We start from the raw sequence: 23,764 nt of genomic DNA, 5'->3' as shown, positions 1-23,764 counted from the left end.
TCATGCTGATAAGGGGAAGCCAGGCTACCCCTTCCAAAAGAAAAAGAGATCTGTTCCCAGTAGTTTTGTCTGAACAGGAGTCTGATGACTCTGATGCATCTGAATATGAAGACTTGCAACCCCTCTCTGCTTATGAGGATTCTGATGCAGAGGACTCCATTTCTTCAGCCTCTTCCCCCCGAGGACTTTTCCTTTGGGGAAACCCTTCATACCTTAAGGGAGCATTTCCAATGGGAATGTCAGGACTACCCTCAGTCTAAAAAGACACTCAGGGAATTCTTGGATCTTTCACAGCCCAGATCCCTGGCCATTCCCCCAGTCCTGGATGTTGTGGAGGATGTTTGCCTGGAATCCAGTTTGACTCCTGACACCCTCCCTCTTGCACCCAGAAAACCAGACAGGTATTACAAAGTCCCTGAGTCACACAAATTTCTTTTTAAAAATCCTACTGCTGACCCTGAGGTAATTTTTCAAGGGCCTAAAGGAATTAAAGCAACCTCTGCTAAGAATCCCACCCAGGTGCAGGCTAACAAAGTTCGCAGATGACTGCAAAGTAGGAGCCACAATCAAAACTCTTAACGATGTGGACATCCTACAAAAGGGCCTCACTAAGACAGATGCCTGGTGTCAAAGCCATGGCCTCAAGCTCAATTCCAAAAAGTGCATTGTCATCCCTTTTGGTAAAAACTGTGTAACCATGAACTACCACATAGGCGGTAGTCTACTTAACACCAAAAGCATGATAAGAGACCTTGGGATACAGGTGGACAGTAGTCCCTTTTGGTAAAAACTTTGTACCCATGAACTACCACATAGGCGGTAGTCTACTTAACACCAAAAGTGTGATAAGAGACCTTGGGACACAGGTGGACAGTAGTCTCTACTTTGATAATCACATCGCCACAGTAGTCAAGAAATCCTTCTACGTGGCACACCACATCACAAAAGGTTTCTCATCCAGGAAAAATGTCATTGTTCCCCTCTACTCATCACTCATTAGACCCATTATAGAGTACAGTGCCCCTTTTGGTATGCATCTCACAAGAGATCTGCAACAACTGGAAAGGCCACAGAAATACCTCGCAAAGAGGATTACCGGCCTCAAACAGATGCCCTATGCAGACAGTCTCAAAAAAAACTCCAGCTTTACTCCGTCGCATATTGCCTACTCGGAGGCGATCTCTGCCTAACATACAAAGCTATGTCAAAACCAGAGCTGTTGGACATGCTCCACCTAAAGAAATCCCAATCCCTCCGAGGTACACGCTCTAGGGACCTAAACCTTCTTACCACAATAAACAGAACATGCTGGAGGGAAAGATTCCTGTCCCAGAGACTTCCCATACTCTGGAACAAACTACCTATCTATATCAAATAAAGCTCTTCATTAGCACTCTTCAAGTAAAATCTTGATGATTGGATGGGAGATATGAAATTCACCCCGGGGATCACTTCTGTGGCTCTGCTCGACAGGGGCACAGGAAAATAATTTTCTTGGGTGGTGAAAGCTAGGGTACCGTTTGGCTAGGCTTATGTCGGCCCTAGGGCCAATAGCCTAGTACCTACCTATGAACCCCCTCAGGGATTCTCGAGCACTAGACAGATGGGGTAAAAAAGTATACCCCTCTGCTACTCTACATTGCCAGTTCCATATGCTAAAATTTCAACAACATACCCTGGAACTCCTTAAACTAAAAGTGTCTTCCTTCCCTGCTTGTGCAGAATTTGAAGAATTACAAGAGTTGATGCGTTCTGCAAGTCAAGTAACTAAACACACCTTGCACTGTGGGTTTGATGCCCTAGAAGCTTCTTGCAGGACAGCAGTCACTGGTTGTGTCCTTAGAAGACATGCTTGGCTTAAGGAACAGCCCTTGCCAGACCATGTTAAATCTAAATTGTTGGATGCACCCTTGCACAGAGACAACTTATTTGGCACTAAGGCAGAAGACATCTTTAAAAAGATGGAAGAAAAAGCTAAATCTGTGCAGACAGTTTTCTTACAGGTTCAGCCACCCAAGTTCAGCAGGCATTGCCCCTCCAAGCACTGGTCCTTTCCTGCTCCCACCAGGTCAGGTCAGCCCAGACCCCGTGGAAGCAGACCCCCCCCTCAGACAGCAGCCACAAGGAATGCAGAGATCAAAACAGTGGACTTCCTCCACTTCAAAAACAGGGAGTTCTAAGCCACCCCCACATGGTAAGAACTCAGTGACTCTCCTCCCCACCCCCTCTCTCTGCCCACCTTCACTTACCCTTAGGAGGAAAACTCTCCTTTCACGCAAGCACCTGGGCCACCATTACCAGTGACCGCTGGGTCCTCAACATAGTGTCCCAGGGATACAAATTTTCTTTCCACACCCTTTCCACTACAAAAGGGTTCCCAGATCTACCTCCAAACCATTGGGCAGATGTGCAAAATCAAGTCCTTTCACTGCTCTCTGAGGGCAATAGAGCACGTTCCTGCAGAACAGAAAGGCCAAGGTTTCTACGCCAGACTTTTTCTGGTACCCAGAAAAGTGGGCACCTGGCACCCCATGTTCTATCTATCCATTCTAAACACCTTCCTGGTGATACCAAAATTCAAAATGCTCACCCTCCAGCTGCTGCTACCCATGCTCTCTAAGGATGCTTGGCTAGCTACCCTAGACCTAAATGAGGACTACCTCTACATTCCTATCAGGGAATCATGCAGGAAATATCTGCATTTCAGGGCAGGTTCTCTGCACTTCCCTTTTGCTTATCTACTCCCAGAGTTTTCACAAAATGTCTGGCTCCGGCCATTGCCTTTTGCAGACAAAGGAATACCAAATTTACCCATACTTAGACGACTGCCTAATTCAGGCAGACAGCCAGGAAAAGCTGTTCAAGCACCTGGCCTTTGTAAAATCCCTACTGACCTCCCTAGGGTACACAATCAACGAAAAGAAATCCAAACAAGTACCCACCCAAAGGATTATATTCCTGGGAGCAAGCCTGGACACAGCATCCCAGATGGCATTCCTTACACCAGAGAAGCAAACTTAACTGACAGCTTACTTCTCTCAACTAGCCACCAGACCCCAATTATCTGCAAGGAAAATCCTGTAAGCTGTGGGGTTCATGGCATCTTGCATTCTACTCATTCTATATGCCAGACTGCATATGAGGAAACTTAAGTGGTACCTAAAAAGCCTTTGGTGTCAACACTCTCAAGACCTGGAAACTCTTATACCCATGATACCCTGCCTCAGCTCCCACAACAAGGGACTACCCTTCTCACCACCACCCCCGCCACCCAGACCCTCACCACAGATGCATCAGACTATGCCTGGGGTGCACACTTGGATGCCAGGTGCATACAGGGCCAGTGGAGCCCACAGCAAATCCATCTGCACATCAACCAAAAAGAGATGATAGCTGTCCAGCATGCCTTGACAGATTTCAAGCCCCTTCTGTCCCCAGGGGCACTCCTGATCAAGTAAGACACCACTGTGATGTGGTACAACAACAAGCAGGGAGGGACTCACTTCTACCCTCAATGCAGGCTGGCCATGACCCTTTGGCACACAGCCTCTGTCATGCAACTGCACCTGTTAGCACAATTCCTGCCAGGTTCTCTAAACTCTCTGGCAGACCACTTAAGCAGAAATATTCTGGACCCACACGAGTGGCAGCTAGACAAAAGAACCTTCACCCCAATAATTCAGAAATGGGGCACCCGAAGGTCGACCTCTTTGCCTCCCACACCAACCATCAGCTCAGTAAGTTCTGCACCAGGGAGCACCACTGCATGGCTTGGAAAGTGGATTCCCTGTCCTTCCTCTAGGTCACTCTATCGGTCTATGCCTTCCCTCCACTACCTCTCATCCCCAGGGCACTGCTCAAAATAAGGGAGGAAAAACCAAGGGCAATTCTAATTGCTCCAGACTGGCCTTGCCAGCACTGGTACTCACTTCTGCGCAGCCTCTCCCCACTGCCACTGTGGCATCTTACTCAGACCCCAACCCTCCTGTCCCAGAGGGAAGGAGAATTCATGCATCCCCAATTGCAGACCCTCAATTTGGCAGCTTATTCCCTAACCACCGATCCATCTGCCAACCTAAGTAAACAGGTTCTAAATGTTATATGTGAGGCCAGACGCCCTAGCACTAGAAGGTCTTATGCTGACCAATGGAAAAGGTTCTGCACCTAGATTCAGGCTAAAGGGAGCCGATACGGCACTGCCCTCCCTCCCTCTCATCCTGGATTATTTAGCTAACCTACTACACAGTGGTCTGTCTTTTTACTCTATTAAAATTCATGCCTCTGCTATCTATGCTTATTTCCCCACTGAGCAGCCCATTTTCTCACACCCTCTGATCAAACAATTCCTAAGAGGGGCTAGCAACTTGAGGCCACTCAGAAGAGCACCAACCCCAGCTTGGGACCTTAACTTTAGTATTGGAAAAGTTCACCCTGCCCCCTTTTGAACCTGCAGCTTCAGCAGAGCTAAAACTTTTCTCCTGGAAGACTGCTTTCCTTCTGGCCATCACTTCACCCAGAAGGGTCTCCGAGCTGCAAGCACTCATGGCTGTGGAGCCCTTCATCATCTTCCATGCTGACCGGGTTTCCCTCAGGACTACCCCAACATTCATGCCCAAAGTGGTGCCCAGTGTGGCTCTCAACCAATCCATTAATTTGCCCACCTTTTTCCCTAACCCACAGAACAAGGGGGAAAGGATCTTGCACTCTCTAGATGTGCACAGACAGCTCAGATTCTATCTAGACAGGACTAAATCCTTCAGAAAGTCTGATCAATTGCTGGTTAGCTTTGCTGCAGGGGCAGAAGGCAAAGCCATCTCCAAACAAAATTTTCCAAACGGATAGCACATTGCATCCATTTCTGTTGCAAGCTACACTGAAAGCTTCCCCCTAAGGGGGTCAGGACTCACTCCACCAGAGCAGCCTCTACTTCTGCAGCTTTCCTCAGAGGAGTCCCCCACCAGGGACATCCTGGAGGCTGCCACCTGGACATCTGTTCACACTTTCACCAAACACTACCATCTGCCAATCTTCCCCAAATCCAGGGCAGGGTTTGCCTCTGCAGTCTTGCAGGGCATCCTAGCCAGCCCCTAGTTTCTTTGACTGCCTCCACCCTTTTCCTCAGCTTTGGGAATCAACCCAAATGTGATGACTGCAACAGTGAAACACAAAGAACATAGTACAGTTGTGTACACTTACCATAAATGTTGATGTTCGTGTGTATTCACTGTTGCAGTCCTGGTTTCCCCTCTCTCCATCCCCCTCTTCTTTCTTCTCTCTCCTTACAAGGGACATTTTGGTATTTACTTTCTACTAGTGGGGTTTTTCTACCAGAACCTGGCTCCCACTTGGGTGCTCCTGACAGGGCAAGAAAAATTGATGTAATGGCATCGGCTGCCTTACTTTACGACCCAACGTCAGTCCTGAAGTGACAGCAACTGGCGCAGAAATATTAAGCCTCTGGTATTCTGGCTGGCTGAGGGCTACCCTGACAGGGATAACTCAATTCTGATGATTGCAACAGTGAAAACACTTGAACATCTACATTTATGGTAAGTGTACACAACTGTACTTTTCTTGTCATTTCCATTTGAACCCAGCTCACATTATTCAAGACTTTTTGTTTTAATGAAAATTCTTAGTCTAATAGTTATGTATATTTCAGAATACCTCCATAACCTATTAACTTAGAACAAACACACAAAACTATGTACAGCTTGAAAAATAAAGTTCAACTCTTCAGATAGGAACAGTTTCCCCAAATTGGCAGTTGGTATAGCTTTTGTGTTTGATATAAAAATCTTGAGACCAAGAAAGTTGAGGATCTTCATTTTTTTTGCCATAATTTTACATAAAGGAGTACAATTTTTAACATAATTTTTCAGCTTTATGCTATTAAAGAATTTAGTCTTCTGAAAGATTATCTTGCTTATCAGAGGTCCATTTAATGACAGATGGAAAGCAAGAACAGAACAGTTTAAAAATCTATGCTTTGTTTTCTCAAAATATTCAAATAGATGCCCTACAATGGAAATGATATTTGCTACCACAGTGAATTTAAGGTTCTTGGAAAAATAAGGATGTAGTCATTTATTCCATTTATAATAGTTTATCCAAATTTGAGTAAAAGCTATCAGTTCTGGATCTTTCATGTTTTAGCCAGTATTAGCAGTGAATCTAGCAATTAACTTCCAGGGAATTCTATGGCAGCCTGTTCTCCAAAAGAATTTAGGCCACACTTTTCTGAATTTACTATACCAAGAAAAATCTAGTTGAAGTAACATATGTTACATGAAGAAAAATCTAGATTGAATAGACTTTCATCTTAAAGAAGTTCAATTTCCCTACAAACAAAATATTCACACCGACTTTTGATTTTAGTTGATTTTGCGTCTCCATACAATTTTCTTTCAGTTGAGGAAGAACTACAGTATCAGATTGTGATGAGAGTCTGTCCTTAGAATTTTAAACTCTACACTTCTAAAATTCGCAGGAGTTACTGATTATTTATAGACACATTAGTTGAAATCCAATGTTAGATTAGGGACCTCCATTTTAAAGTAGTTATTAGGCATTATGCAAACTAAAAGTTTAAATATGTAGTGTCAGATATGTATGCATTCAGTTTCCGAGAAAAAAAGTTTATTAGAAGGGAAAAATTAGCAGAAAATATAGAATGTTCTTTTCCCAAGGGAAAGATACAATCTTCCCAGCTACAGAATGTTCCTTAATGGAATGTTAAATAAAACACATACAAGACAAACCAAGGTTAGGAGGAGTGAATGCGGTTTACAAAGGAAAATCACTGGACTAAAGCAATGTAATATACTATGTTCAGGATAGCAGTTCAGTTAAGGTTAGTAAGTCCGTTCGACCTGTCATTACAGAGGAGATTAAGCTACAATACAGACACTCGATCCTGAGTACAGAAGTAATGACTATTTTAGTTTAAGTTGTTCAGGACAATCAGAATATGACATGCAATAACTTTGGGTACTAATCAGCACTCCAGCATTTCTACAGACTGTTATTGTTTATCAGCACTGTTAATGAAGACAGTATTTGGATATTGTGAACATCTAATAAAGCCTTATTAACTGAACTACAGTGTTTGGAGAATTAATTCTGAAAAGTACACAAGACTTGGCCCATAGAGGAGAGACTGACACCTGTTCAGCACGAGTTTGGGTAATTAATAGATAAAGACTTTTGTTTCAGTCTCATTTCAGTTGTTTCCAGTTAATTACAGTACAGTACAGTCTTATCACTTCTTACATCCAGTTAAGTTTGTGTTAATAATTTGAGAAGGTGAAGTATTAAGGAAAAGACAATTTTTGTAATTAAAATTAAAAGTAGTCATCTGTATACACAGATACTTTATACACAAGATTTTTTGTTTATTTTGAAAGTAATTGCATTAGAACTATGAACTAGTGCTTCCCAGACCTTAACAGCTCTTAGGTGCCATTACGAAGCTTTTGCTAAGCACCCCTAACTGTTATTAAGTTTGGGTCTTAAACTTAAGTACTTCACTAGTACATCTTTTTCCTAACCTTGGAACTATATAAGGTACCTATGAAAATCCTTGGCCCTATAGAACTGGTCAAGTTTCCTAAGAGCAGGGTAAAGGGAGTCAGGCTTCAGGCATGCATTTTCAAAGACTTCCTCCAGGACTACTAGCACTGAAGGTATCAGCTAGGGGCCAAGACTGCGAGAGACCCATGAAGGTCCAATGTCTTTGCTGGGCTTCAGAGGACTCCTTGGAATCCCACTGAAAGTTTTTTTTTTCAGTCTGTGAAGTGTATTCTTAAAGGAAAAGTTCCATGGTCAGGAGGCAGATGACAAACTATCTCCAATGAGTCTAGGGCCTCAGCTAATGGGAATCAACCAACACAGGCTAGATTAATCGGCCTCAGAATCAGAGGAGTTGGGATTCCACTTCATCGTAATCATCCTTCTCTTTTTAGAAGATACTCCTGACACTGATAGCGTATAAGGATCAGACCTCTTAGATTTCAAGTAAGTCATCGGTGTTTCAGCCAAGTAAACCGTAGCTTCCAGATTGGAGTGGACTTGTATGATATTAAAACTTTCAACTCACCTTGGTCCACTGTGCTCCAGGACTGGGGGACTGCTGCTGTAGTTTTGCCAGGACAAGAAAGCTCCAAGGATGGCATCAGCATATGTTATACTTCCAACATCCTTGCTGCAGAAGGTGGCATTGGCCAAAGTCCTGGGAAGGGAAGAACTTTGGAAGACTGGCTAGCTGCAGGCTACCTGCACATTAGGATATCCCAATATTGAAAACTGCAACAGTGAAACCACTTTGAACATTTGAATTTATGGTTAAGTGTTTAACACAACTGTACTGTTTCTAGTCCCTGATGTTGAACTGCCCATTCATGTTGTGTGTAGGAAATCAACTCTGGTTTATATTCAACAACAGTGATTACAAGTGTTTGATTTTTCTTATTTCACTGTAGTTGTATAACCATGGAGTTAGTATATTATTTTTTCCCCATATTTCTTCAACCTGAACTTCAAACTGTTAATTTAACTTCAGTGAATTAACACTTGAGACAATGTGCAGGAGGCTGAGAAATATTAAGTGATTTAAATCCTTTTGTGATTCTCTAAAATTCCTTATCCCATAGTCTAGCAAAGTAGTATTATTACTGTTATTGACAAAAGGAGTTAATTTTGTATTCAGTTTTTAGTAATGTACAACATGCTGGCAGAAATCTCACTAAAAGTTAATTTTTTTGTTACTTTTCAGATATGTCATTGAGTGCCCGAACTGTGGTGTGATATATCGAAGCAGGCAGTTCTGGTATGGTAACCAGGATCCTGTAGACACAGTAGTGAGGACAGAAATTCAGCACGTCTGGCCAGGGGTAAGGCTTTATCCTTTAAAGGTTCTAGAAGGTAATTTGTGTAAACTTAAAATGATGCAATCTGAGGTTTTTTTTTTTGTGTTGACGGCAGTATTGCTTTTTTTCTTTACTTTTAGGTGTGAACTTTTATTTTTTATCTTACTTTATTTCTTCTGTACATTTAAGTTCCCTCAAGTTTTTAGAGAAAACTGTATGAAAGTACAGTAACATGACGATTTACTCTTAAATATTCCTAACACATAAGTTCTGTGAAAGTACAGGACATGAGTAGCTTAGAGAGAGAAATGAAGCTGTGTAAGCACCCCATTGTAATAAAAGCTTCAAGAGTTTTACCGACTATTGTAGAATTAAACCTAACCTGTGAGATATTAACACAACTCACCCACTAGTTATACCTACATGTGACCCCTTTCCTACCATATTCTTGTTTCTGACCATATATATATTCACCTAACACTGTGAACGGGCAATTTCCCACAGTTTCTCCAGCCAGCTTGGTTGACATGAGCATCCTGAGGCAGTGTAGCAACTGCCTCATGTACACAGACAACTCTCTACTTCTAGTCCACACAAACTCAACATGTGAGAGATGCAACTATATTAAAAACCATGAGTCCGTGCTCTCTCACATGCCATTCACTACGTCTGACACTGAGCCTGTTGTCAGCATGCACATCTCACCACCTACTCCACCCAAACCCACACAATAGCTCATGCACTAGTTTCTCACCTGTCAAGCCCATAAAGCTGAACGCTAAACCTAACATATTAGTCATAGGAGACTCCACTATGAGAGACACAGATGTCTCTCTCACCAGGCCGGATAAGGAGGAGGTCATGGTTAGCTGTCTCTCAGGTGCCAGGATCTTCCATATCGCACATGCACTTCAGTCTCTCAACAACAGGTACCGTTATGACTCTGTCATAGTCCATGTTGGTGTGATTGACTTGAGACATACCTCTCTGGTCTGTATGAAGACAGACATGACCGAGCTCTTGGGATTATGTGTCTCAGACAGGTATGGCCTTAGCCTTAAGCAGCATTTTACCTTCACCTAGAATGATGCCTCAATGCAAACAGAAGATGATTGATTTCAATAATTGGCTTAATTTTTGGTGTCATTTTAAAAGGGATTTAGTATCTGTCAGCCTGGGATGACATGATCAACAGACCTCGATGCTTGGCTAGAGTTGGTCTTCATCTGTCACCCCTGGGCTTTCGGCTACTGGCTAAGGCTGTTGCCAGCCCCATAGTACCTTTTTTAGGCAGTGTCACAAGGGCAAAACTCCCAGTGTATGAATACCAAACAAAAACAACCTCATGGTCATGCTGTTAAATGCTAGGAGTCATAATATGAAACAGCACTCACTTGAAGCAGTCCTCACCCTGGAGGATGCAAACATTTGTGCAGTCATGGAGACCTGGTTCAAGGCTGTGGAGAACACCCCAACCATACCGGGTTACACTTCCTTCCACACATTCAGACCACAAACTGAATGCAAGAAAACTAAAGGAGGCGATATATCAATATTCATCAAGGATAAATACATGTCCAGATTGGGTAAACAGTATGACTCCCCAGAGATACTTCACGTGCAGTTAACTGTTGGTAGGACACACATTCAAGTCTTTGCCAGCTACAGAACCCTCTCCATGAATCAGAACACCCACTGTGCCTATTTGGATAACTTGAGTCTGTCAAGATAGATCCTAACACCATAGTTGTGGGCGACTTTAACTACCCTAGCATTGACTGGGTGAATTAGTCGTGCTCAAACTCACTTGCCCAAAGGTTCCTCAACTTTGTCAACTCCAATGCCCTGAATCAGCTGATTGACACCCCATCAGGGGTGCCAGCATCTTAGACTTGGTGCTTTACAAGTATGGGAGACCACTGTAGCTCCCCCACTGTGAGTTCATCCCTGGTGAAATCTGACCACAAATCAGTCTCATTTGAGGTAACTATCACACCTGACCCTCCCCTAGCAGAAACTAGACTAAAAAACTTCTCCAAAGCAGATTATAACCTCTTACGGGATGGTATAAATAGCTTCATTGCACCCCTCCCCAGAGATGGAACCAGTAATTATGCAGAGCTGTACACTAGTGCCCTATACAAGCACGTGTATAACTGCATTGACTGGGCAGTACCTGTTAGGACGAAAACAAGCTTTTTAAGGAAAAGCAAACCTGCTTGGTGGACAACCACCGTTAACAGGCTTTACAGTAAAAGGAAGAAACTGCTCTCCAAGAGTAACAAGGAGCAGGCTCTAAACTGGAGACACTCCCTCCTCAGCATAAATAAGCAAATAAGGCATCTTGTGAAGTCCTCCAAAGCGCAAACTACAAATCCAAGTTAGCTTCCTCAACCAAGGACAGCCATAAGGTGTTCTGTAGTTACATCAGTAACCTAAAAGGTATGGTTCAAATTTGTGCTGAACTGGTAGTTAATGGTAACATACACACTGAGCCAGTGAACATAGCTAACCTGTTAGCCAGTAGATTCGATGAAACTTCACTCTCTCGTCCCCTCCACACGTACTTCATGACATCCCTAGTACCTGTCCCCTACCGTGTATCTCTAAAGAGCAGGTTGTAAATGCCCTCTCTAAGGCTAAAAACACAGCATCAATGGGACCTGATAACATCCCAAGCTGCTTTCTGCATGGGCTCAAAGAAGAATTAGCATCATCATCATTGGCTACTCTCTTCAATCACAGTCTAAGCACTGGCTTCATCCCATCTGAATGGAAAACCGCCACTGTTATCCCCTTGTACAAAGGTGGTGCTTCTACTGACCCTGGGAACTACAGACCTATTAGCCTGACTAGCCTTATCTGCAAGGCCAAATCATCATGGACCTTATCAACAAGGATATCTATAATCTCCAAACACTAGATCCTACCCAGTTTGGATTTGTCAAGGGGAGATCATGCTTGTTAAACCTGGAGGACTTCTTCGAGACAGTCACAAGGGCCCTGAATGAAGGGAAGTCTCTGCATACAGCCTACCTAGACCTTGCCAAGGAATTTGACACTGTCCCTTACTGGGGCATCATTGACAAACTCTCCCAGCTAGACATCAACCCTTATATCGTAAGGTGGCTCTCTGATAGAACCCATACAGTCAGAATAAGAGAATCCACCTCCAACAGCAGACTTGTTACCAGTGGTGTTCCACAGGGATTGGTCCTGAGACCTCTACTGTTTAGAATCTGTTTCTCTGAAGTACAAGCTAAAACCAAGAGACTGTGGTTGACCAAGTTTGCTGGCGACTGCAAACTGGGCACGGTCAAAGAATCTTCAAGCGATGTCTGCATGCTTCAAGAAGGTCTTGTGCGAACAAATGATTGGTGCCAAAGTCATGGCCTGTAACTCAATGCATAAAAATGTATTATCATCCCTTTCTGCAAGAGCGATGCTACTGCAAGTTACCACATTAATGGCAATACCCTAAGTATGCACTCAGTGGTGAGAGATCTGGGCACACAGGTTGACAGCAGCCTTGCCTTTGATCACCATGTCTCCAGAGTGGTAAGAAGGGCATTCTGTATGACTCACCTCATAAGTAAGGGCATTGCCTCGAGAAAAAGTGAAGTTATCACCTCCCTGTGCTCTTCAGTTATTAGGCCAATCATTTAGTTCAATGCTCCTTTTGGCATGTACCTTTCAAAGCATCTGCAGCAATTGGTGAGACCACAAAGGTTCCTCATAAAGAAAATTCAAGGTCGTCAGCAGCTGTCGTATGTGAATCGATTAAAATCACTGTCACTTTATTCTGTTTCATACAGACTACTCCGAGGTGATCTCCGCCTTGCATATAAGGCAATCTCTGACCACACTTTTGTCCACCTTTTTTCTAATGACAAGATATGCTATAGTCGAAGGAATGTACATCTTCATTTATGCTAATGTAAAATTCAAGGGTGACATCATATAATTAACCAACCAACAAAATGACTGCTTGGTGGGGTATGAAGTGTGTGTGTGTGTGTGTGTGTGTGGGGGGGGGGGGGCAGCTATCTCCCTGTCTAATAGCTAAGCTGTATGCTGTCTCTAACAACCTAATTTGTATTTTGTTTGTATGTATGCATGTATGTATTTATTTACTTGATAACTTGGAGAGTGTGCTAGTCTGAGATCCCTTTTCAGAAACAGTCTGGGCCAAAGGCAGATTGCATCATAACAGTGCAACAAGTGACCAGCTGCAGTTGATAAAGGTTTAAAGACCTGAGTATGGCCCAGGTGATCTAACTTTGGGCAGAATCTTAGGCAGCTAACAGAACTGTTAGGGATAATGGATCTGCCCATATTGGGTGGGAGGGCAGGGCAAAGCAAACCACAAAATAACACATTCCCTAAGAGGAAGATGAATGAAGGCATTGTAAAGTGCAGCTGAAAGGCAGACATTTAGCTGTTCGAGCCACTAGTCAGTGGTAGCTTTTGTAGTGGGTATCCACACAGGGGATGCGTTGTGGGCCTCCATGGTGACATGGATCACACATTCCTCTTCTTAGTGATTGAGTTGATGCCACAGCAAACCTCATTACTGCCTGAATGATTTCTTTTGGGTGCTCTTGCCCCTTCCCCTGGTTTTTAGTGGATCCTCACCATAAGGAAACAGATGTCATCAAGTCCAGTAGAGAAGGCTTGGTGGACACCTGACATGTGGGCAAAAAGAATCAAGTAAAACCAAAATAATTTAAGTTATACAGAGAACACCAATATTATCATGTTTGTATGCTTGTTACAGTCATGAAATAAAAGTAATCTGAATGAGTTTGAATTACACACTAGGGGAGCAGGGAGAAAGCAAAGAACAACACTAAAATGACAGCAGAAACAATAACAGGAGGTAAGATAGCAGAATCAGTTGTTAAAGTAACAGTTGAAGAGTTAAACTGATGAAGTGGGGGGTAGGGAATACTGAAAACAAAACTGTTGGTTAGCCTTACTAGTGGAGATTTGGACATTGTTATGGAATGAGGTAGTAAAGGCTAGGTTAATTACTACATAATTACAAATCAATAGAAAAGAAGGCATTACCTCAAAAATCTGATGTGTAAGGGTGAATAGATATGAGTTTGAGGTGTACCCAGTATCAGTGGATTTGTTTTGGATGATCCAGTTAGCAGTTTTTTCTTTCCAACCAAAATGCCTTAAAGTCATTCTGAAGAGTGGTGTAGGAGAAGTATAAAGTCCTAACTACGGCTCATGCATCCTGAGTTTGACAAGTGGCTTGGGTGCTTGACATTGCAGACAGGGAGGATGGGCCTTTCCTATCTTTGGAGAGGAAGAAAGGTAGTTCCTGTCACATGTCCGCCGCTCCCACTGCTGCTGTGATAGAGCATAGATCCATTATGATGTGGGACACTGGTGCTGGGAAGACATGGGCATGATTACCCAAGCTGATGACAGTAGGCATGTAGGTGCATGTGGCAGAGCTGGCGTGCATGGACAAGGGCTAGTGACACAAGTGCTCATGTTGTCACCATGGTGAAGTTAGAACATAAAATTAAAAAGCTGTCATTACTGGAAGCTGTTTGGATAATTGACCCCGTGAGACAGGTTTATTTTATTTTTTCATTTATTTATATGTTTATTTGCTTTTGTTTCCTGGAAAGTCCATCTGGGAACTGAAATGCCCATTTTAGAGGAGGCTCAGGAAGAAAAGCTCCAAAACAAGGATAAAAATACATTTTTGACAATTCAAAAGAAAAAAGGTCAGCAAACATTATTTACAAAGTATTTTGAGGCAATCAGTCAACAAACCTTATTTACAAAGCATGTCAGATTAAAGAAATACACGTTTTCAAGATACTGTGAATATAATCAAAAGTGGGTTCTTAGGTTGTTACTTGGCTAATGACCAGTAGGGCTATTAGTCCTACCCATGCACCCCAAACCATTTAGGTTCTGAGTTTCATGGGCTTCTATAAGGGGTGGGGGCAAAGGAGCCCACAGGATTTTTTGCAGGGGGGTGCAAACCCAGAGCCCCGCCCATGCAGCCCCATCCCCTCTGCCCACCCCCCCCCACGCAGCCATTACAGGGTCCCGTTACTTCACTATTTCTCCCCAGTTGCCATAAACACTGTTCAAAATTCTCAGTATGCATACTGTTTTATGCTTTACTTCTACAATGATTACAGATGTCTAGATTTAATTAAGAATCCATGATAAGTTTTTTTTTTTTTTTTTTTTTTTTGCATACTCCATGTACATTGCAACTAACTCAAGGGAACATTCAGCTGCCAGCCCTTTTGAAATCTGATCAAGAAGGCTTGGCTGTTCAGTTCTCTATACTGGAATAATTTCTCGTTCATTGCTAATAATCATTTTATTTACTTGGGTACTAACAGAGTTTTCCTTTTTACCTACCATAAAGACAAGGTATTTATTTTATCTCAAAATACTCCCCCTTATTTTATTTATTTATAAGTGACTTAGAAACAACTACTGGGGAATAGTGTTCATTATCTCAGTATTTCTCATGTAGGACACTAAACTTAGTCCCATAAGCGTGTTCAGATTATACAGATTTAAACAGATTAGTTTATAACACTAGTGTTACTTGGCTTCCAAGATTAGCTCTCAGTAACACAAGTTGCTGTTTAAATAAAAGCTGGCATTCTGTGCTCTGAATGCACGGCACATTATAGCTGTATTTAACTTAAACTGTGTGCAGTCACTAAATTATGCATATCGTTTAATTAATGCTTAATCAAGCATTTCTTTATAATCCCAACATTGACACAGTTGCAAGTCATCTTTTTAAAGATAATTCCAATAGCCCTAATATATGCACATTATTAATTATTTTTTCAAGATTAGTTTTACTGAGTGGTTGAGGGAAATTCTGGGTGTTTTCTGCTTTTGTGTGGTTGACCCTCAGTTATATGAAACTGGGTCTGTTATCAGTGATGTGAACAACTTCATTATATGCTTAACTAAAAGCTTCAGACCTTATTTCTTGACACAGACATTACAGTATCCTTCCTGTTACTGTGATAAACCAGATTAGCCATGCATAAGTAGTGTACATATTTATACATATGATTATAATTATATACAGATTGTTTTAATTATAATATAAAATAATTTAATTATATCCATTCTATTATACAGCACCACTTGTTAGTGTGTTTTAAAGTTATAGTTTTGAATGTTTTTCCAGCCAGCAATGAAACAAAACATATGAACCAATAATGACAAACTGCCCAATTCAGAACATTTCAACCACCATAAAAGGCCACTTAAACTTCTGTCATTACAATCCACCAATGTCAGTCAGTATGCACAATCTCTGCAGGAGTAGAAGTCATCTGAATAATTCCACATTAAAGAGATCTGAAACTAATGAAGAGGTTGCTGCTAGCAAACAACTTTATTTTCAGTGTTTCATCTACAAATTCAGTGCCTACTGCCCTTAAAGAATAAATTGCCCATGCTACATTAAAAAAAATGGTAAGCAATTATATTGCAATAGGGAATGGGTGGCAAGCTGAAAAACAGGTTCATAGTCCTTTTTTGAAAGTATGTCCTGCTAATTTGAATTAAGTCCTAGTTAACCTCTTATCCTAAATTATCTCACCAGAGTGTAGTTCTTCTATATTCATCCCTGTCTCAACCCCATTATCTCTCTACTACTGTACTTTACCCTACCTCTCTGAGCATCTAAACTTGTATTCCATCTCTCCCACCTTTTCTTCATCCCTCTCTACCCCTTTCTCTGTCCACTCCTACCTTGGCTCTGTACCCAGCCCTTCTTTCATCTCACACTGATTGTTTTCATGCCCTGGTGGTCCCTCCCTGCTCCTCCCTTAACTTTCTGCATGTGCCATTACACCGCTGCATTTTTTGCTCTACCTTAAGTCTCTCTGTCTGTCTCTTGATTTCTCCTTCCTCCACCTGCCTATTCCCTTCCTTCCCCCCACTACCTATAACACCCATTTCCTCACGCTTTCTACTCCTACACTTCTCATTCCTAACTTTACTACCTGTAATCACCTCCCTTAAGCAAACGGACATTCTTTTTCTTCTATTTCTGTTTTTTATTTGCCCAGAGTTCTTTGTTTCCCCTTCACAACTCGCTGTTTAACTGTTACCCCTTCCTTCCTCTCTCCTCCCCCTTGATTCACTTCCCGGTCCTACTTACAAATAGACCCCTTGCCTTGTTGCCCAGCTTCACACTTCCCCTTTGGCTGCTCGTCTCCTAGGCTCGGCTTGAAGCTTCTAACACCAAATGTGAGTATTTATTGTTCCCTGTGTTGTTTATTTTTACATTGTTAGTTAAATATAACCCTCTTCTTTCTTAATATGTATTAGTTACATATATTGTTTGTATTGTTCCTCACAATATACTGTTGTAACTATCATGTTTATAATTTGTATCCGGTATTTTACTTTTTATGTTACCTTACCTTATAGTATATAGCTTTTTTTTTTCGGGCCTCTGCTGAAAATGGACATGTATCCAGCCCAGCGCCCAGTCAACAAATTAAATAAATAGTTATTAGGCATTTCCTCCAAAGGAGGATAAACTCAGGACTGCAGCACCCCATCTCCTTAAAATACAAATCTACATGCTGTGGAAGTAGAACCTATAGCCTTCTACATCAAGATGCAAGTATGCTACCTGCTGTGCTACTAACACTGCTTTAAAATAATATATGACAATAGTGATACCATTTGCTGAACAAAACAATTGTACATTTTAAGCAAACTCAGCATGAGCAGCAGTAATTTTTTCTTCCCTTGAAGCTCACAATTCCTTAAAAATGCACTTGAAAAATAAATTCTACCTGCTAACTCTAACTAGGGCATTTCACTCTCTCACACATACCTCCCTCATCTTAGTGCAAGAAATCTGGACAAAGCCTAAAATAAACAAACAGGGACAGATTATAAATATTGCCTTCATGAACTCAGAAAGTTGCTAAAAATAACAGAATTTGTTAGTATGGATTTTTCTAAAAGATGTGACGTCTAAAACTCAAATGTCAGTTATTATTTAGCAACTTCAATCCTTTTAGGGGGAATATGGGGCAAAAACCTGGACAGCTGAGGGGTATGCTACCTCACTCTTACACATACATACACACACCACCTCTCAATCTCTTAGCACAAGAAATCTGGACAAAGCCTGTTATAATGTTGGGACAAGGGCCCAAAACTAGGGACCCATTTAGAAAGTTGCTGCAATAACAGGATTTGTGTTAGAATGTGTCTTCTAAAGGATGAAGTCTGAAGCTCAAACAAATGTCATTATTTAGCAACTTTAATCCTTAGCGCATCCCAGTGATTTGTCTAAAAAATAATAATTTTTATGAGGAACAGACCAACAATATGAGGCAAAAATTTGGACATTCTGTGAAAATCTTTACAGTTCTAAGGTATGACACACGCAAATACATACCCCTACCTCCATAGAAAGTGGATAGAAGAACAAGTTTTGTATTAGTGTGCATTTTCTGAGGATATGAAGCCTAAAACTCAAATGTCTGCCAATATTTTGATTTGCAAGAAAAAACACAATTTTATGAGAAACAAACCAAAAATATGAGGCAAACATCTGGATAATTGTGAGGTATGACCCCCCTTACTTACACACACACAGGCCTACCTCCCTCTTACACACACCTCCCTCTCTGTAGAGCAGGTGTTTGTTTTACCACTAGTTGTCTTTAAGTGAAGGAGTTCAAAGAGTGCTGCGTCATTTGTAGTATAGAATTCTAAGCTGAAATCACCCCTCAGGGGTCTGTATGATATTGAAGAGAGGGGCAAAGCATTTAGTCTACCAGAATGGCTAAGGGTACACAGACCTGAGGTCTTTTTAGAGAGGGAACATTGAAGGCTCTCAAGTTGCTTTAGATGCTTAGGGAGGTATATGCCATAGGGTACATGCCTCAAATAGCAAGCTAGTTATTATCCAAAATCCAATCGTAATCCTCTGTGTTAAGCATTGATCAGTGCTACTATGCTCTAGCCTCACATAAAAAAGTTTCAACAGCAGCACCACAGGACAGAGTTGGAATGATGTAACAGCCTTAAAAGCTGTAGTACAATTTGCACTGAGTTTTGACTGATGTAACAATCTAGGTTGTTAAAAGGAATAAATACAAAAATCAGTGTACACAGCCTACAACACAAGTTCTAATATAGTGCAAGTACAGAAATTAAAAACCACCACTCAAAGCTATAAATGGACCAAGAGAGCAGCATTTTTACTGCATTTAAAGAATATTTAAAAATGCATAAATAGCACTGAGTAGTCAGTACTTGTACACTTTTAGGCCTTCCACGCATGTTAGACATTCACACTACAAAAGACATGTTAACGATGAGACACTTCGAAAATGTCTTGTTTGTAGCTATAGTCAGGAAAAATGCATAAGGTCACTATAGTAATGGAAATCTCAAAGCACTTCCTTTACAGACAAGGTACGCACACAAGTAGATTATATATTTGTTTAATCAGAAAACCATTTTTATCAAATATTCAGATGCATACGTTAATGTTTGCATCACCTAATCAATTTAACCACTATAAATAAGAGATAACTTATTCAACCACTAATAGTACCAAAAAAAAAAAATGACAATTCAGAAGTGGAAAAGCTACAGTAAAGTGCTAGATATATGCATTTAATTAGTTTTTACTTCATACAATGACCTAAAGCTTACATGTGATTTGTTTTGGAAGTAACCAGTATCTCACCCAGTAGTGTTATTTTGTAAACACCGTCCATATGTCACTATCAAGTGAAACATAATGCAGTTTACAGAGTACTGCCCTTCCTGCCTTGCTGTCTCCATAAAAAAAACTTCACATACCTCCCAACACCTTTAGTCAGATATTCCATGGCTGTGCGTAGTTTAATAGTACTTATTTTAGCAGTAAGCAAACATCTTAAAGTACACTGAGCAAAAGTGGAATATGCATAAAATACATTTTAAGCTATTTATGTATCTTAATTTACATATCCTTCACCAGCAACGCATAGAAGCGATCAGTTGGGATAGTTTAATGTCCTTTCTTGAAAGATCAAGTAATGAATAACTTACACAAATTAAAAAGCTAGCAGACTACCTCAACATTAACAATGCATAACCGCATTTATTTTACACAAATTCGATTTTAAAATGCCCAGAGCTTGTATCCCTTTCTTACAACTGCCCATCTCTCACCCTGTTGTTGGTCCCAAGGTCTCATTAAACTCCCCAGACAAGCATGCACACTTTACTCAAATGGCAGGCTCTGGTCAGGCCTCATGACTATGCAGATAGGATCTTTCGGCAAATTAGAACACTCACTGTTTTCTTTAACAGCTTCCATTAACTCTGTCTTCACTTTTACATCCTGCCGAGTGCCGACACGGTTAATAAGAACTTGAGCTGTGCGATCCGCAGGTCAGGATTTTTTATTTCCAAGAGCAGAAAACCGGCTCTAGGTACCCGAGCACACTGAATGAAATGCACCTAAACTTGACACACTAGTAGCAGCCCTCCCTGTGTCACACAGACACAAAAGACGAAAACAGGTCGCAAACACCTGTTACATCTGTGCGACTGGATAGGACGCAAAGGGCATTCTTAAAGAGGAACGCCCTTTAAAAAAAAAAAAAAATACCTTTTTTTTTTTTTTTTTTTAATTAAAATAAATTTCTCAGCCAGCCCGGTTCCAGGGGGGTGCAAGTGCACCCCCTTGCACCTGCTTGCAAGCGCCCTTGGGTGGCGGGCAAGTTGGGTAGGTAGGTAACTAAGGATTTGTAAGAGAATGGGTTAGTTAGGATAATGCTTTTCTTACTGATGTTCTCTTTCCATATGGGAAAAGGGGACCAGACCAGAGGTAAATTTACTGTTTGCTGTCCATTTGTCAAGGTTTTTTTATAATAGGGTCAGGGAGAACTCATGTTAGGTGCCTCCTTTCTCCTTTCTCATCTTCCCATTAGTCTAGTGAAATTCCCAATTTGCACCGTTGACATCACAGCCAAAACCCTGACCACTACACTGGTCAGCCACTAATACTTCTAAATGACTTTAAATTGCTGCTGAACAAGGGCCTGAGTGAAAATGTATTGGTGTATTTATTTGCCTATTTTTTTTGTTTTTGTTTTAGATGGATGGATTCTTGAAGGACAATAACAATGCTGCACAAAGATTGCTAGATGGAGTTAATTTTATGGCACAGTCTGTGTCTGAAATTAGTGTAAAACCAACAAAAGTTGTCACGTCTTGGATCACAGACCAGATTGCACCAGCCTATTGGACACCTAACTCACAAATAACGGTAAGGAATTAGGAGCACATGTTACATGATGCCCTTTTTTCAGATTGTTGGTAGAGAACTTTTTATAGACTTTATTTAAAAATATCGCAACAAATTTGTAAGTGTACAGGTATATTTATGTCTTCTTTTGTTGTCTTGTGGAGGGAAATTTATTTCTGTGTTTTTTTTTTTTTACAAATGGAAAAACAAATAGTCTTCCTACAGCTGTTTTATTCTGCTGATATATATTTCATCCTGGACTGCCAAGCCGGTTCTGCATGAGTCAGAACTTGCTTAGTCCAAAAGCAATTTACCTGCTGTAACTGCATTTTCGCATTGGTCTACACCTCCGTTTTTTGTGTTACAGGTAGAACTTCTTAGTGTTTGATTTGATACCTTAAAGAAGGAACATGTCCTCATTGTGGGACTTCAGTTTTATTTTAGATGAATTGGCTCTACCTTTAATTTTTAACCTTTTCAGTCTGCCAACATTAAGCTTGTCTACTGAAATGTCTTGTATGTGGTTGCTGTCACAATTGCTAAGAGGATTTTGGAACTGCAACACTCAACGTGCTTTTTATCTCTATATGATATTGCTTATACATGCAGCCTTACAGAAAAATATCTCCTACTGAAAACTGACCCCTCATTCATTCCAAAAGTTGTGCATGAGAGGGCTTTAAACCAGTCTGTACAGCTTACTGTCTACTTTACACAGAAAACAAATAAAGAAGAGAACCTTCTGATTGCAATGGATGCAGAATGGTAATATATTACTTATAACAGAAAACGTTTCTCTTTTGCTAAACATAAACGGGATTCCTTTGAGCAAGTAAACATTGTGGAAATGACTGGAGGAACTGCATTTCTTTCCAATTTCAGACTTTTTTCATCATTTTTCAAAGGGTGGCAGAAGCTCACCCCACCAGAGCAGCACCTGTTTTACAAGCGTATCTCAAGGCTGTGTCTGCTGAGGACATTTCTGAGGCAAAATATGAATGCATTTATTCGACTCTGTAAGTTGAATTCTCAGTCTGAAAACAGAACAAGGTTCCTTGAGGTTGTCTTTCACTGGCTTTTGTGGCATCCTTTTATCTGTTAAAGATCCAAGGAGGATAGTGGTGATTATGGTACCTGTATGAAATTACTGAATGCTAAAGTACTTCTTTTCAAAATAAAATTAGTACCACAGTTAAGTATCTATTCGATTTAACAGACTGTTCATGAGAGAAAAGTTTTTCAACATTTAGGCTACCCTCCCTTCAACCTCTTTTACAGTTGTATAGAAGTTATATTGAGTAATTTTTACTTGCTTCATATTTGGAACTTTTACTAAACCATGGTTAATATGTTTTGGCTTTACCAACATCCTGGAATAAAGCGGTGGTGGCTGTAATACCTAAGGAGGGTAAATACCCATCGGATCTAGCATACAGGCCCATTTCAGTCCTATACCATGATTATAAAGTGTTTATGTCTATAATAGCTAAAAGAATGGCAAAGGTGATGCCAAAATTGATAGCTACGGATCATTGTGGTTTTGTGGAGGGGAGGCAAAGATTTGACAACATTAACAGAACATTGGTAATGCAAAGGATAGCAGAATGTAAGAAAATACCACTGTTATTGGGTTTGGATGCAGCGAAAGCATTTGACAGAGTAAGCTGGGACTTTATGAGCAGAGCACTGGAAGCATTTGCATTACTTGATAAAATTATAAGGTTGATTAAGGAGGATGTATGGGGGATTGGACGTGAAAATTTTTTCCTCTCTGATGTAATTTCCGTTTGAGCGCAGGGACCAGGTAGGGATGCCTCTTTCCCCTTTGTTATTTGCACTATATTTAGAACCATTGGCAAAGAAAATAAGAGATTCAGAAGTTCAAGGATATAATTCATATGGTAGTGAACAAAAGCTGGCTTTATTTGGAGATGATATTATGTTATACTTGATAGAACCATAAAAGGACATTTCAGACATTTTGCAACAGTTTCAAATATTTTTGGGATATAAAATTAATGAAGCTAAAACAAAGGCAGTAGCTGTAAATTATGTACCCACACACAAATTGGTTCAGCAATATCCATATTTATGGGGACATGATAAAATGTAGTACTTAGGAGTATGGATAAAACTGATTCCAGTGTGGTAGCTAAGGATATGTGGGAACAGGCTAAACCAAATATTTTACAAAAATTGAGAAACTGGAAGCTCTTGCTTATGGATTTGGATAGTAAAATCCAGGCATTTAAAATGTTTTTAGTCTCTTTAGTTTTATACACAGATCAGGCATATTTTTATCAACCAGAGGAGATGTTGTGGATAGCAGCTAATAAAGAGCTGAAGATTTTATCTGGCAGGGGAAAGCTGCAAGAGTCAAGTAGAATAAGCTGATTTTTCCAGTAGAGCAAGGCGGTTTGTGATTACCCAATTTGAATGGGTATTTCAGTGATACACAGTTAAGGCTGCTATACATAGCACAAGCAGAAACCTATAATGCAAAGTGGAAAGGGATGATGAAACGGAGGCAAACAAATGCAAATGAAAGGGTGATAAAGGGATAGAAAAGGACTAGAATAAATAAGCTGGATTTAAGCAGATTAAA

The 23,764-nt window shown here is 40.9% G+C and overlaps 1 protein-coding gene across 1 annotated transcript in view; it reads left to right on the top strand.

Annotated features, from left to right (window-relative positions):
- ZFYVE1 (zinc finger FYVE-type containing 1) overlaps positions 1-23,764 on the top strand; it is a 568,277-nt gene that overhangs the window by 443,628 nt on the left and 100,885 nt on the right. The window contains exons 7-8 of the mRNA XM_044074669.1: positions 8,774-8,891; positions 21,010-21,180. Coding sequence (XP_043930604.1) covers positions 8,774-8,891; positions 21,010-21,180 — 289 coding nt within the window. The remainder of the gene's footprint in view (positions 1-8,773; positions 8,892-21,009; positions 21,181-23,764) is intronic.

The sequence above is a fragment of the Protopterus annectens genome, chromosome 6.part0 (genome assembly GCF_019279795.1).
Source record: "Protopterus annectens isolate FY-2018-M chromosome 6.part0, PAN1.0, whole genome shotgun sequence".
Lineage (NCBI taxonomy): Eukaryota > Metazoa > Chordata > Ceratodontiformes > Protopteridae > Protopterus > Protopterus annectens.
The sequence above is the reverse complement of the archived record's forward strand: the minus strand, read 5'-3'. Positions and strand labels throughout refer to the sequence as shown.